This window comes from Condylostylus longicornis, unplaced genomic scaffold, assembly GCF_029603195.1.
Source record: "Condylostylus longicornis isolate FDR11 unplaced genomic scaffold, ASM2960319v2 ptg000027l, whole genome shotgun sequence".
NCBI lineage: Eukaryota > Metazoa > Arthropoda > Insecta > Diptera > Dolichopodidae > Condylostylus > Condylostylus longicornis.
Genome location: NW_026577996.1, coordinates 648,677 through 664,257, shown reverse-complemented (window position 1 = coordinate 664,257; position 15,581 = coordinate 648,677). Strand labels below are relative to the sequence as shown.

Genomic DNA, 15,581 nt, shown 5'->3' with positions numbered 1-15,581 from the left:
ACAATAATAGGATTGTAGAATGGTATCTATAATAATTTTGGAAACATATATTGCTTCTTTACATGAATTTAATAAAGTAAAAATCAAAAAGATACTACTAATCAAAATTAATTTTTACATATTCAATTATTTTCTTTTTAAATAATTTAAAATCATCTATACATTTGATCTCCCGAGGTAGTTCAATGAAAATTTTTAATCCATTATACAGTACAGATTTTTTGGCACCTTCAGTGCGGAAAAAGTCAAGCCTAAAGTTGAAAATATTTCTTAAGAAATGATGATGTGCATCTTCAACGTAAATAAGCCTATTGCACAAATACCCAGGTAACATTTTTGCCTTCATTTTAAAAACAAATAAATAAACATCCAACTCTAATCTTTTATTTACCCTAAGCCATTGTAAAGCATCCAACATAGAGATAATTGGCGTATATCTATTGCACCTAAGAATTATGCGCATTCCTTTGTTTTGTAATTTTTGCAGTCTTTCAATCTGCCCAGCTGAATAAAACGCCAACACCGTTGAACAATATTCAAAATGTGGCTTTATATAAGAATTATAAACTTTTATTAAAGTATTTGAATATATATGATTAGGGTTTCTGAAAAACACCCCTCTATTATGAACATCGGTATCGGCCGATATATTATCGGCAGTTCTCATCGGTTTTGGGTTTCTTCTGTATTATGAACCGATACCGATAAAAATATTTCAACCGATTAAAAGAAGCTTTTTCATACAAATTTTTGTTTTTGTAAATTGGAGAAAATGTTTTTTTTTCTAATGACATTTGTTTTCTTTCAAAAGTTATTTTCAAAAAATTTTTAAAACTATTTTGAATTTGGTTTTGATGTGCTAAAAAGTTGTAGTAAGAAAATTATTTTCTGTTAAATTTGTAAAATAAAAGTATACATATATCGGGAAAATGTCACGTGCATTATATTTTGAAAGTGAAGAAACGCAAGCTATTCAAAGACGACATATAAGAGATTCAACTAATCCATTGGATTTAGACAACAAAATGTATGTTTATGTACCTATTTTATTTTATTATTTATATAATATGTACACATTTTTTAGGTTTATCCAGAATTTCAGATTATCATTCCTTGCCAGGTTTAAGTCCTCTTCCATTTTTTCTACTAACCGCGCAATTTGTTTTTTGTTGCTTACGATTTTACTCCTAAATAAAATATATGAATAACATTTTGAAAGAAAATAATTTAGAAAAAATGCTTACATTTTAAAAAAGCAATTAATTACACCAGTTTCCTTGATAAAATAAAGATTTTACAAAAAAAAAATCTGTCGTCTAAAAATTTGTACCCGCTTTTAAATCGGTGAAAACCCGACAATTTATCGTTTTCATAATACCAGCTAATACGTTTCCTATACAGGGAAAAAAAGCTTTCCCGACTCCGATAAAATTTACCGATAAACAATGTTGGTAATACAAACACAAAATTTTGCCGATAAATTATCGTTTATCGGCCGATACCGATATACATAATAGAGAGGACAGTGGTTTTGAAAAAACAGCTGTTGCTGTTTTATAATTTTGAAAAAACAGCTATTAACAGCTGTTTTACTGATTTTTCATATAAAGTGAAATTTCATATAAATTTTCCAATATATGAGAGTGAAAAGCTGAAAAGAGATAACAATTTTAATATAGACATAAATTTTAATAATTTCTACTTCAATTTATTATTTTAATTCATACTTTTTTTTACATTTATGATACAAAAATTCTTTAAAATTTACTTTTTATAATAATATTTTAAAAATATCAATGCTAATATTGATTTGTCTGATAGACGTAATTAATTACGTAATAGACGTAATCTTCTAATTCTTTGGTCATTGAATTTTTTTCGTTTTGTTGCATGATCCCAGACTGACATTACTAATATAATAAAGAGGTTTAAAAATGGGAATTTTGTATAACTTCAAAATGGGAATTTTGTAAATAATTTTTCATATACTTACTACTTTTCGTGCAAAATTTTATTTACAAACAATTAAGTTGAAATATTTATTTATAAATTATGTGGTGGTTGACGTTGAACTGAAACACTAATTTTAAATAAAGCCAGTGACCACTATGAAGACGAACATTTTTTTTCAATTTCTTAGGAAATTTTTTCCAGTAAAAATTCAAATTTTCTAAGATGACTTGATATTTATACAAATTGTTGTAAATAGTTTGTGAATTATGATAATAAAGATTTACTGAAGAATACATGCTTGCTAGAATTTTTCAAATTTGAATTAAAATTTAAAAATGAAAAACATTAAAAACAGCATTTCAAAAACAGCTGTTTCTGTTTTTTTGCTGTTTTTGATTTTTTCCAAAAAAAACAGCGGTTTTACTGTTACTGTTAAAAACAGTCCAGAAACCCTATATATGATTACGTATCTTGGAAAGAAAGTAAATCTTTTTCGCTATTATCTTACATATAAGTATAACCGAAGTGGCATTTAAAGTTTAATTTATTATCAATTATTAATCCAAGATATTTAATTTTAACTACTTCTTCCAGAGGAATATTATCGACCAAAACACTATTTATTAAATTGCCATTGATGATCATTACTTTAGATTTTTGTACATTCAACATGAGTTTATTTTGCTTAAACCATTGACTAAGGTTATTCAAATCACTGTTTACCTTCGTCAAGCATTCCTCTATTGAATCGCCGCTTACATACAATAGAGCGTCATCCGCAAATAATAATAATTTTGAGAATTCGAGTGCTTTCTCCATTTCTTCATCAAAAATAACAGAAACCCTGTTAAGATTGTTCCTTGTGGCACCCCTAAATCAACTACAACAGTTTCAGATATGAAATCATTGATTTTTGTGCGTTGTCTTCTATTTTTTAAATAAGAGTAGAACCAATTTAACTCATTTCCGCGAACACCATAATTTTCTAATTTTATTAAGAGTATTACTTTGAATTTTGATCATCCGTAACGTCAAAACAAAAAAAAATTATTTTTAGATTTAAAATAATTTTATACTTACATATTAAAAATTAACAAAAAAAATATTTTTTATATTATTTTTAACGTAATGATAGTCACTCAATATTTTTAATATTTTCAATAAATATTTTTTTTGTTAATTTTTAATATGTAAGTATAAAATTATAATCTAAAAAAAATTCAAATCAATCTAAATCAAAATTCTAAGTCAATTACGGGTAAAAAGTTTACTACATTTCTGTCCGTAAAAGTTTTATACGTCAGACAGTTTGCAGACTGAAAACAAAATTTTGACGTTAAAGAATTTGCGGCATGTCTTGGTCAATAGTTTCGAAGACCCTCTTTAAGTCAATAAATACTGCTAGAATAACTTTCTTTAATAATTACTTCCACTTACAATAATAATTTATACAATAATAATTTACTTCCACTCTCCAATTAGCAATGACCAAATTCAAAAGCGTTTCGCAACTATGCTGCTTCCGAAACCCAGATTGGTACTCAAAAATCCAATTATTTTTATCTAAAAATTCAAACAACTGATAATAAATTACCTTTTTCAATATTTTAGCCTCTGTTATTATCATGTTCCATGGACGAAAATTAGAACATTCAATTGAATTTTTTATTTTCTCAACTGGTAAAATAACTGACTCCTTCCAAAAATCTGGATAACACCCTATCCTCATTGATTCGTTTAGCAAATCGGTGACAGTATCACCAATGTAATGAAAACAATCCAAAATAACTTGGACACTTATAAAATTTATATTTTTTTCTAATTATAAAATTATATATTTTTCATAGATTTTAGAATTTGTTTTAGTTCGTTTTTATTTATTCGTCTAAATTTAAATGGTATTTGAAATGGTGCACCTCTGTTGACAAACGGTACATTTTGAATACTACTATTAATTTGAATCATACTTTCCCTGAAATATTTATTAAAATTATTGGCTATTATCAATGAATTTGTATAAATAACATTTCTAAATTTAAGTTCAATAATTTTTTACTTTTGATTTTTTTAAAATGTATTCTTTTAAAAATGACCATACAGCCCTTTGGCAACTAGCACTATCAATTTTATTCATTAAAAACTCATTTTTTCTTAGTTCTAAATTAAACTTGTAATTATTTCTCACTGTTTTATAATTTTGCCAATCATTAATATTATTTGTCCATATCGCATTTCTATATTTATTAATTTTATCATTTTTCATTATTGCAAGTTCATTATTATTATTAACCTTTTTTTTAATTACAAATTTATTTATTAATTTCTTAAATTCAATACTAAAAATATTTTCCTTATTATCAAAATTTACGTAAAATGTAGTTAACAATTGACTATTTGAAAATTGATGTGTATCAAAGTTATTTTTCTTTAAAAAAATATCAATTCACTTAATATATATTAACCAAATTGAGATAATAAAAGGTATCTAAGCCAAATAGTTATTAAACGAGATCGAAACGTAAATATTTTCAATTATTGGGGTAAGTTACAGTTACTTAGGGTTAATATCTTATTTGATAATACAATTCCTGATGGAGTTCATAAATTTTTTGAAAATGGAAAATATTTAAGCATCGTGAACATTAACCGCCTAGTCATTTAAATGGAGTTGACAAAAGAAAAATGTTTTCATGAAAAGAAAATCAGCTTTGATAAAGTGCGTATGTAGCGCACGAAATATATTAGCGAAAAAAAAAAAAAAAAAAAGTATTTTATTCCGAATAAAAGGAAGTTTTCTTTTCACACCAATAAAAAAATTATATTTCGGAAAAATTATCAACCATTGAAAAAAAAAAATTTTTTGTTTTCATGAACTTTGCACAGAAATGAAGGATGTGAAAAAAGAAAATAAATACATTGAAAAGATAATATAACAAAGAAAAAGATCTTATATTTTCTCTTGATTATTGTGAAATAAACAATATTTCGCTATACCATTTGTTTGCGAATGATAATTTTCTTGTTTTCAAATTACAAATTAAATAACGTAACTGTTTTGTCAGTCGCAAAAATCAGCAAAACTTTCTTATAACGTTGGTAACTTGATCCCTCTGCTTTCTCATTCTTACTGTAGAGTTCCTTTATCTTTCTGTATCTGTAGAATTTCTAGAAAACTGAGCAGTTTCTGAATAACTATAAATTAGAAGAAATTTAGTCATTTTAATATGAAAAATAATTATATTTTTCAAACATACCTTCGGTTACTTTCCAAAATTAAATTTTAAAGAACAACACATGCTTGTGTAATATGTTTGACTTTTTCAGAATCAAAATCTATTTTTGTTTTTAACTCTAAATCTTGTTGATAATTCTTTAATCCATGGCCTCTGTTTTTCTTTTTTCCTTTCAACAACAAAAGAAGTTGTAGGTTTTCGGACATATAAGAGAGTTGCTGATTGTACTATATTATACATTACTAAAATAATTCAACTTATGTAAAATTTTTATTGTGTACTTACATTATTATAAAAAGTTTACAAAGTAAAAACTATTTATATACCAATTTTTAATTTATAATTTGTGTTATATTTTTTTTTAATTCAAGACGGAATTTTAATATGTACATACTATTATTACCTATGTATAAATTGTTAATCACTTCCAATCTGTGCTCACAAATGAAATTTTTCATTTTCCGCCATCTTTAAAATCTTCAGTTAAAACTAATAGTGTAATCATCTGTCACTTTTTCAGCACTTAATCACTGATTTTAACACTGAGCGTGTAATCTTCGCCATTGAATGCAATAATCAAAGGGTTAAAGTAGTTTTTTCATGTACATCAACACTGAAAACTTGTGATCAAATATTGACATAACAAAAATATATCATTATTTCAGAAATCAGTATCTCTGTCAGCCGTGGTTGAAGTACATATTATGTATATTGAAGCCTTTAAACGATTTTTTTGTTACTGTCAAATCAATTAATAATAATTCATAATCATATTATAAGTGATTACGGTTAGTTAATTAAGTTTATTTAAAAGCAAATTCGAAGGTTAAGGTAATTTCATGTTGACAAAAAAAAAACAGAAAATTAAAATTTTGAGAAAAAGTGTTCAATGAATCATTATTCGGATCATTTTCGTTCTGAATTATATTATATTCGTTTTGAATAAAATAAATCTGTATTCAGAACGAAAGTAAGCAAGTTTGATGATGTACTGCAAGACTTAAAATTAGTGGCTATAAGTTCAAAACTTCCAATTATTCTAGAAAATTACATTTACGGACATCATCTAATTGAAATTGTACTCTTAACAAAGGGAAAACTTTATTCACACAAATTAAATTAGTTTAATGTGAAAAAGAATTATAATTTAAAAGTATGTGCAGTAAGTGAATTATGTGGAAGCTCAACGTCAAAAATGACAGCCCTTTGTCATGCGCCAAAATGTCATTAATGAAGTTGCTTTTTCAAATTAACTTTTTTAAGTAAAATAAGTACATATTAGAAATATTTTTGGTTTTAAAATTGAGAGAGCTTAAAATTATGCATACGAATAACATTTTGACTTTGTAATTTTTTCTAATTTACATCGAATTAAGCCAAATATTCCATGTAGGTTGGTAGGTTCAAAGATTAAAAAAATTTTCGGGCCAATTAGCCTTGCTTGATCTGGGTCATTATCAAAGAGAAAATCACAAAATTACGTTAAAAAAACTAGATTTAATGAAGTGTTTAATTTAGAAAGCACATTTGTCAATACATATTGATATATCAGAAAAGTTAAATAAAAATTCACAAAAAAATTGAAGAATTTGAAAAAAGGTATTTAAAGGATTTAAAGTGTTATAAAATATTCTTGCAATAAATGGCAATTTACAAAATATAACTATTTGGGTAAATTTTTATATTGATCTTACAATATTTTCGCGATTGCATTAAAAATAATTTGATTGATTTCTCTATAACAAAAAAATTAAGAATTTTCTATAAAAAGATGCGTTTGGTGAATATATGACGTAAATATGTAGATTATGTATGTAGGTCCAATAATTTAAATTAACTTTTTATCTAACTAGGTCGGTATATGTATATAAGTAGGTAGGTACCTACTTTGGCAACATCTTAATGTTAGTGTATCAGTCCTGTAAGTGCAATAGCTAAGTTTTTAATTAGAGAACTAAATTTTACTGATTAAAAAAAGAATCAAACGGTTCATTTTAATATAATAAGTAAAAAACTTACCATTGCTGAGTGTACGAAAGCAATGGCATTGTAAGTAAATATTTACTTTAGTTGTTGTATTCGAAGTAGGTAGGTAGGTATATACCTAACTATCTGTTTGTATATCGATGATCACCCATTTTTATTAAAATAATTTTATAACACTTTTAATGTATCAACGTTATTTAATGACGTGGATTAAATTTTACGTTATACAATCTCATAAATTTAATTCATTTTAAAAAATATTTTTGAAAGATCTTCATAAAAATCCGGAATTTATGTTAAAAATAATTTTTCTTAACGTAATTGAAATACAATTAAATGTAGAATTATAGATTTTCATTTGATTAATTTTAAATGTTAATTCTAAATAAATTTTATTAATTTTTTACATACATATTTTAATAATCTTTTAGTTGATAAATTTAGATGCGCCAGCTGCTTACGAACTAAAACATTACATAAATTATAATTCTTGATTATGTCATCGTCTTATCCAAATCCAAATCAATGCACTACAAATATGGCAGCAATGCCATCAAACTATGTAAACGGGCCTTTTCAAAAGCTGCCAACAAAACAATCACATCAAATAACAACTCCAACAAATCAATCTAATAATCAGCAAATGAAGTTTAATTTAAAGCCTATATCATCTTCATCTAATGGAAATACCCAACTTTATAGTAACACTCAAAATCAACAAAACTCTTTAACATCATCTACCTCACAAGCTAATCAAACCAATTTACCGTCACATATAAGAACCAACGTTCATTTACTAAATGGAGGTGGGAGTAATAATTCATCTAGAACAGCCTCTCCAGCGATAAACAATACAACAAATTTACAGCAAGCAATGCTTACTACGTCGGTAATCCAAAACACAAATCAAATCGTCAATATGCAAATGCAAAATTTGTCGCTGAATAGTAATCAAAACACTATGATGCCCACTAAAACTGCGACTATTCAGCAATCTTCAATAAACCAGTTAAATCAATATTCGGTTCCAGTCAACAATCACTCTCTTTATCCTTACAATTTTAAAACGAATGCTTTAAATTCAGATTTGCAACCCAATAGATCTTCAAATAATGAAACTTCAGTTCAAGCGAAAGCTGATCAAGTTAACTACTCAAATAGCGAAAAAAACAATTTAAACAGACCAATTTCATCATCTCTATCGCATAATCCTGTTTCATTTTCCGCATCACAGCAAACAAACGCAATAATACAACCATCAAAACCGTTAGGAGGGGGAACATTTGATTCAAATGTAATCAATAATAACATGCAACAAATATCTACGCAGGCTATGCAACCACCCTCAATAACAAGCAAACCGACTCAAAACAAATTTATTCCAATGCCTTTATCAAATACACAATTCCAAAGCCCACAGGTTGCCGTATCATCTGCGAAACCGAATGGAACACAGTATCCGCAACAGTTTCCTACAGTGAATAATTCAAATTGCCAACCTCATTTTGTTCCACCAAACTGTAATCAAAACTACATTCAACCACCCCCACCAACAATTTCGATGTCTCAAAATCTTATCCCCCAGCAACAACAAACATTCAATGACAACCAAAATGTAGGACCAATTAAATATCAGCAAAATTTAGGAAGTGTAACACAACAGGGCTTTAATCGTTTGTGGGGCCAAGATATAATCGATTTAATGCAACATCGTCATATCTTGAGTTCTACAACAATTCAAATACCCAAAATAACACTTAGTAATCAATTTCAGGAATCCGTTAATTGTAATCCAGAGTGAGTAAATGAAAGTGAAAATTTTATGAGATTATGTTAAATTTTCCATTATTTTAGCATTATGCGTTGCACTTTGAATAAAATTCCCGAAAATAATAGCTTACTACAAAAATCTCGTTTGCCTCTTGGTATTCTAGTTCACCCCTTTAGAGATATTAACGTGAGTAATTAATAATCCCAGTTTTTAGACAGAAATTTAAAATATATTTTCATCAACTTCTTCAATTTAGAGCTTACCTGTCATTCAATGTCCAAACATTGTAAGATGTCGACTATGTAGAACATATATCAATCCATTTGTGCATTTTGTTGATAGTAAAATGTGGAAATGTAATTTATGTTATCGAGTAAATGAACGTAAGATTGATTACATTAATAGAACTTATTTTTGACATTTTCGCCATTACATTAATTTTTAGTCCCAGATGATTTTCATTACGATCCAGCTTCAAAAACTTATGGTGACGTTACTCGGCGTCCAGAAGTGCGTTCTAGTACCATAGAATTTATTGCTCCTTCGGAATATATGGTAATTTCTAAAATTAAAATATATGACAGACAATAACATTTTTTTTTTTTTTGCATTTCTTTAGCTTCGTCCACCACAGCCAGCAATTTATCTTTTCCTTTTTGATGTTTCCATTCTTGCTCAACAATCGGGTTATCTCGATGTTGCATGCAGTGCGTTATTAAAATATTTAGACGATATGCCTGGTGATGCAAGAGCTCAAGTTGGTTTTATTGCTTACAACAGTCACATTCATTTTTATAACATCGCAGAAGGTTCAAATCAACCACGCGAAATGACTTTGGTTGACATAGAGGGTATTACATTTGGTTATATTTTTGAATAAAAAATTGTAAATTGTAAATTTTTAATTTTTAGATCCATTTATACCATGTCCTGACAACCTTTTAGTGAATTTAAAAGAATGTAAAGAATTAGTAAAAGATCTTTTATCTAAATTGCCCACAAGGTTTGCAGATTCTCATGATCCAGGTTCATGCTTGGGTGCTGCATTACAAGTTGCTTTTAAGCTAATGGTAATTAAATATTCTTTAAATAAGTTTAGAGCACCAATTTTAATGTATTTAAGAGAAATAATTTTTGAACACGTTATACTTTCTCGCAGATGTCATCTGGAGGTCGTGTCACAGTATTTCAAACTTGTTTACCAAACAAAGGAGTTGGTTTATTAGAACCACGCGAAGATCCAAATAATCGTTCTTCAAAGGATGTTGCACATTTGAATCCGGCCACAGATTTTTACAAAAGACATGCTTTAGAATGTTCAGGTTACCAAATTGCTGTAGATTTATTTGTTTTGAATCAGCAATACGTTGACCTGGCGACAATATGTAAGCTAAAACGCTCAAATGTTTTTGAATTAAGTGATATATTTTAATATTCTAGCTGGGATAAGTAAACATAGTGGGGGATCGATACACCACTTTCCATTATTTCAAAAAACAAAACCACATCATGTTGATTCATTTAAGCAATGCTTAAAACGATATTTGACTGGGAAAATTGGTTTTGAAGCTGTAATGCGTATACGTTGTACTAGAGGCTTACAAGTTCATACATTCCACGGTAACTTTTTCGTTCGCTCAACTGATCTTCTTTCTTTACCAAATGTTAATCCTGATGCGGGTTATGGTATGCAGGTACTAATTTAAAATAATATTTACATTTTCGGTTAATTTAAAACAAATTTTAAAATATTATTTTTACAATTTTTTAGATATCATACGAGGAAAATCTTTCAGATGTGAAAACTATTTGCTTCCAAGCAGCTTTGTTATATACCAATAGCGACGGTGAACGTAGAATTCGAGTGCATACACTGTGCTTGCCCGTGACTAATAATTTAAATGAAGTAATGCATTCAGCAGACTCTCAAGCAATCGTAGGATTATTATCGAAAATGGCTGTAGATCGATCATTGACCTCTAGTTTAGCAGACGCTCGTGAAGCTTTCATAAATGCTACAATAGATATTTTAAGTGCTTTCAAATTAGGACAAAATTATGCCGGTGGACAAAGCGGTCAACTGATGGCACCTAAAAATTTAGCGCTGTTACCACTTTATATATTAGCTTTACTTAAGCATGTAAGTCTATATTCTATGAAAAATGAGTTTCAAGCTAAATGTAAAACAACTAACTATTTAATTGATTTTTTAAGATGGCATTTAGAGTGGGTACAAGTACTCGTTTAGATGATAGAATTTCTGCTATGAATGCCATGAAAAATTTGCCGTTAGACCAATTAATGAAATATATTTATCCTGAATTCTATCAAATTGATGCATTGTTTTATAATTTACCAGAACATGCCGATGAAGAAGAAAGTTTGCCAGATATTCCATTACTTCAGCTTACCGCTGAATTGTATGTATTTGTTAAATTCATATTTCATTAATGATTTAATAATAAAAATTTGTTTAGTTTGGATTCGCGTTCAATGTTTTTAATCGATTCTGGGCAACTAATTATAATATACGTTGGTTTAAATGTACCACAAAATATTTTAGAAAATGTATTAGGTATAAACCTATTTTCTTCTTTTACAAAAAAGATTGCTTATGTATATTTCTTCTTATATTTTAGGAGTTAAGTCAACCGCCGAAATTCCAGATATATGTTACAATCTGCCTTCAATTGATACAGCGGAAAATTTCGCTTTAAAATCTTTTATTGATCATTTAAATGAGGAAAAACCCTATCTACCAACTATACAAATTATTAGGTATAAAATATATTATATGTTCAACTAAAACATAAACAAAACGATGTTCTATAATATTAAAATATATAAATGTTTATTGCAGAGATACAAGTACGTGTAAATCAACTTTCATGGGAAAATTAGTTGATGATAGAAGTGATTCTAGTTTATCTTATTATGAATTCTTGCAACACTTAAGAACTCAGGTTAAATAATATTTAAGATAAAAAATATAACTTTAAAATATCAATATATGTAATAAATAAAACAAGATCTGTGAAAATAAAAATAAATTATAACGATTTATGAATATAAACTTTTTAAGACAAAGTAATTTTTACAATTCAAATATTTATATTTTATTATTTTTAAATTTGTTAAAACTATAAATGCAGGCATTAAAATTTTATAGATATTAAGAACTTTATGGATTTGCTCGATTCATGTTTAAAGTAATTAGTTAAAAACTTGTTTTTAAAATTTGAATATAATGAGAAACAAAAAGTGATACTAGTTCTCATGAACAGTTTATTGAAAAGAAAGCTATGAACTATAAACTATATTTTCATTATAAATTGAATTTATAAATTAAATTTTTTTATTAAAAGTTTTTTAATTTAAAATTAAATTTATTAAATTATGATGTAAACAATTAGTTTCATTCATATTACTACAGGAAATCAGCCGTCATTGATTAATTATTAAAGTTTCAATTTGCTGTTTAAAATGTAGATATGAAAATAAAATTTATAAAATTTTATGTAAATGTTCGAATCGTATATTCTAAATAAATTAAATTGCCTGCAATAATACTAAATATAATTACTTCAAAAGATTAATACAACATTGAATTATTTGAAAAAAAGCAAACTCTTTAAATATAAAGAATAATGTTTCGTATACAAAAAATTTATTCAGATTAATCATATAAAAAATAAGAAAAGATATGGCCTACTTTGAAAAATGAAAAATATGTAAAGTAAAGAGGGTTAAAACTGAAAAATCAAATTAAATTTTTTTTCAAAACAATAAAAAATTTGCTTTTTCAAAAAAATTTGCTTAAAAATCTATTTTAAAATAATAACATCCAATTATGAAATAATTTTGTTAAATTTTTCTAATTATTAAATAAAAACTTGACTTTAATAGAAAAAGTAATTTAAAAGTAAATACGTAATAATTTTCAATCTTAAATAATTTATATGAAAGAAACTCAAAATAAAAAACAAAATATTACATTCAATTATTTAATAAGTCATGTGTAAAATTTAACATTTATGTTGCATATATTTGGTTGTTTAAACATATTGTATAATAATGCATTAAAAAACACAGCCAAAAAATTTTTATATTTACTTTTTGTTAAACATATGTTCTTCAAGTTTAACAAAAAGTCGAAATATGTCATTATAAAAAAATTAAAAACTTTATATATGTACATAATTTGCCTTTATTAAACTGTCTAGAATAAGAAACAGTTTAAAAAGTTTTTATTTCAAAGTTATTTTTTAAATTAATTTAAATGAATTTTAATTTTCATTTTATATATTAATAATTGTATTTTCATTTAATGTTTGTATTACAAACTTTGTAATATTTTTGATTTTTAGAAATTTTGATTTCACATTGCCCCTCCAAATAATTTGTATTTTATTTATTGATTGATCATTTCAGTTGTAAAGTTAAATTATTTTATAGTAAACATAAGGCTGTTATGAATTAAATGAAATAAGTTTGTTCGATATTAAAGATTTTTATCTGATTAGAGTATCATAATATGTACATTATAGATCTAACACATTAATTTTCATCCAAAAACTTAATTTTTTTCCACAAAAAAATTTATTGTTATGTATTTCAAAGAAAGAAACTTATGACATTAATAAAATGTGTAATAAATTAATTTAAAAAATACAATATTATTTTATATAATTAATAATATAATTTTTATTACTAATAATAAAAGATATATTATTAACCTTGCAATTATTTATTAGCTTTCAAGTACTTTATATTATTCTTTTTTTAAGTTCAATATCCAAATTATTTGAATTTGATATTAAACTTAAACTTTAGATTATTAATTTTTGTAACTTTGATATGTATATTAAATTAATATGAGTGGTATATAATATTATGTTTTTACTATTTAGTCGTATTTGTTAAATTTGATATTTTTTAAAATATCTTTTAAAAACGATTAATTATTGAAATAAACTAAATATAGTTTATTATTGCTTGTGATGGAGATTGATCTGACACTAAGAAGGAATCAAACTTTTTATTAACTTTTTATAACCATGCTGTAGTTCGTTTTTTACTTCATATCAAAACTTGCTATAATGTATCCTAGCAAGAAGACTTGATATAAGTTTAATAAAAATTTGCATAGTTAAAATGCATACATATATATATCGTATTAAATATTAGTAACAAAAAATAAACTAAATTGAACTGTAATAAATTAATAATATTTCAATCTAAGGATTGATTTATACCATCAAAATATGGATAGGTCTTTATAAATTTATATTTTCTTTATTTTTTTTTAAATGTAGTTAATAAAAACGGCGTTTATTGTATAGAAATAAATATGAAAATAGGAATTAGTTATTATGTGAAGTTTAACGTTATATAGAATTAGATAATTTAAAATATTCTTGTATGTATTAACGTATGCATATATTAAGTAAAAATATATAAGTATTTTAAAAAATCATGTTTGTTTTTATTTTTAATGTGCAGCTATAAAAATTTTGATGTAAACTAAAATTCCCGAAACTTATGACGAGACTTCGACTCCAACAAAATCGTCTGAGTTTTTCCAATGTACATTATATTCCGGAAGTCAATCAAACTTAAGTGTAGATTGAGAATATAAACTTAGAAAATCTATTTGGAATTTCAGTATCGAATCTAAACTAGGAGTGTTAAGTATGAAACTGTGGGAGTGTAAAGTACGAGTATGTACATATTACCAATTGTGATAAAGGGTGTTGTCTTGTGCCAAATGAATGGAGCAATTCTCGATCAGATAATGCACTAGTGATTAATTATTCCGTTTTTTTCAGATTGTTTATTTTGTTTGCATTCGTATTTCTGAATTTCTGGAATATTGTCAAATTATATAGTTATTATTTTTAATAATTTTCTTTTATATAGTCTTCTCTAAAAAATATACCACTAACCGCTGATTATTTTGGTGATTATACAAAATATTTCAAAATTAAAAATTACAGTGATAATGTAATATGATTTGATATAAATGTAAGAATATCGATTATATCAATATCAATAGTATGTTAACATTATCTACGTTTATACATATATGACTTATTTTTCTATATAATTTGAAAAAAGACAAAAAAAAAGTAACTTAAGAGTTTTTCGTTTCACGTGAAAGAACATATTCCAAATATTTTTCAATTTCGAAATCATATGTATACGCGAATTAGAATGGGCTTTATTACTAGAGAATAACTTTATTACTAGTGTACGCAAATACTGAAAAAAGCAAATCAAAACGAAGTTTTTATTAAAATTTTTTAATTAACTCTAAATTTATTTTTTTACAAAGTTTAATATTGCGTTCTTTTTCAAATTTTTTAAAATAACAGATGTATAAATTGCATTATTACATATTATGTATATATACATGCATATATACATGTAAATATATATATTTATTAATTTTAAATATGTGTTCTATTGAATTCGTTAAGTATTTTTTGTGTAAATTTAAAAAGTTTTTTTCTCTTTTTTTTTTCTCTTCCTAAATAACTACATATATATATTTAAAATTACACTGGTGATAAAAAAAAAATTAAAAAAAAAACAAACTACATATTCGAGTTTGATGCTTAAAAAATTTAAAATTTTTA

At 25.5% G+C, this 15,581-nt stretch overlaps 1 protein-coding gene across 5 annotated transcripts; it reads left to right on the top strand.

The window, feature by feature from the left end:
- The first annotated feature begins 5,871 nt into the window (after positions 1–5,871).
- LOC129607380 (protein transport protein Sec24A) lies at positions 5,872–12,119 on the top strand. Of its 5 annotated transcripts, none has more exons than XM_055518351.1 (14): positions 5,872–5,974; positions 7,604–8,969; positions 9,027–9,129; positions 9,200–9,326; positions 9,389–9,498; positions 9,563–9,794; positions 9,856–10,013; positions 10,103–10,328; positions 10,384–10,637; positions 10,715–11,083; positions 11,158–11,363; positions 11,421–11,518; positions 11,583–11,721; positions 11,804–12,119. In XM_055518351.1, exons 2-14 carry the CDS (start codon positions 7,669–7,671, stop codon positions 11,913–11,915), a joined length of 3,435 nt encoding a protein of 1,144 aa, XP_055374326.1. In that variant the 5' UTR covers positions 5,872–5,974; positions 7,604–7,668; the 3' UTR covers positions 11,916–12,119. The 5 variants fall into 5 exon arrangements, with proteins under 5 accessions (XP_055374326.1, XP_055374325.1, XP_055374329.1 ...); XM_055518350.1 differs by having other exon boundaries at positions 5,877–6,017; XM_055518354.1 differs by lacking the exon at positions 5,872–5,974 and adding an exon at positions 6,053–6,348.
- The last annotated feature ends 3,462 nt before the right edge of the window (positions 12,120–15,581 follow it).

Coding starts and splice junctions, on each gene's coding strand:
- LOC129607380 (XM_055518351.1), top strand. CDS start 7,669: ATGTCATCGTCTTATCCAAATCCAAATCAATGCACTACAAATATGGCA. Junction 9,130..9,199: donor ACCCCTTTAGAGATATTAAC/GTGAGTAATTAA, acceptor TCTTCAATTTAG/AGCTTACCTGTCATTCAATG. Junction 10,014..10,102: donor AAGTTGCTTTTAAGCTAATG/GTAATTAAATAT, acceptor ACTTTCTCGCAG/ATGTCATCTGGAGGTCGTGT.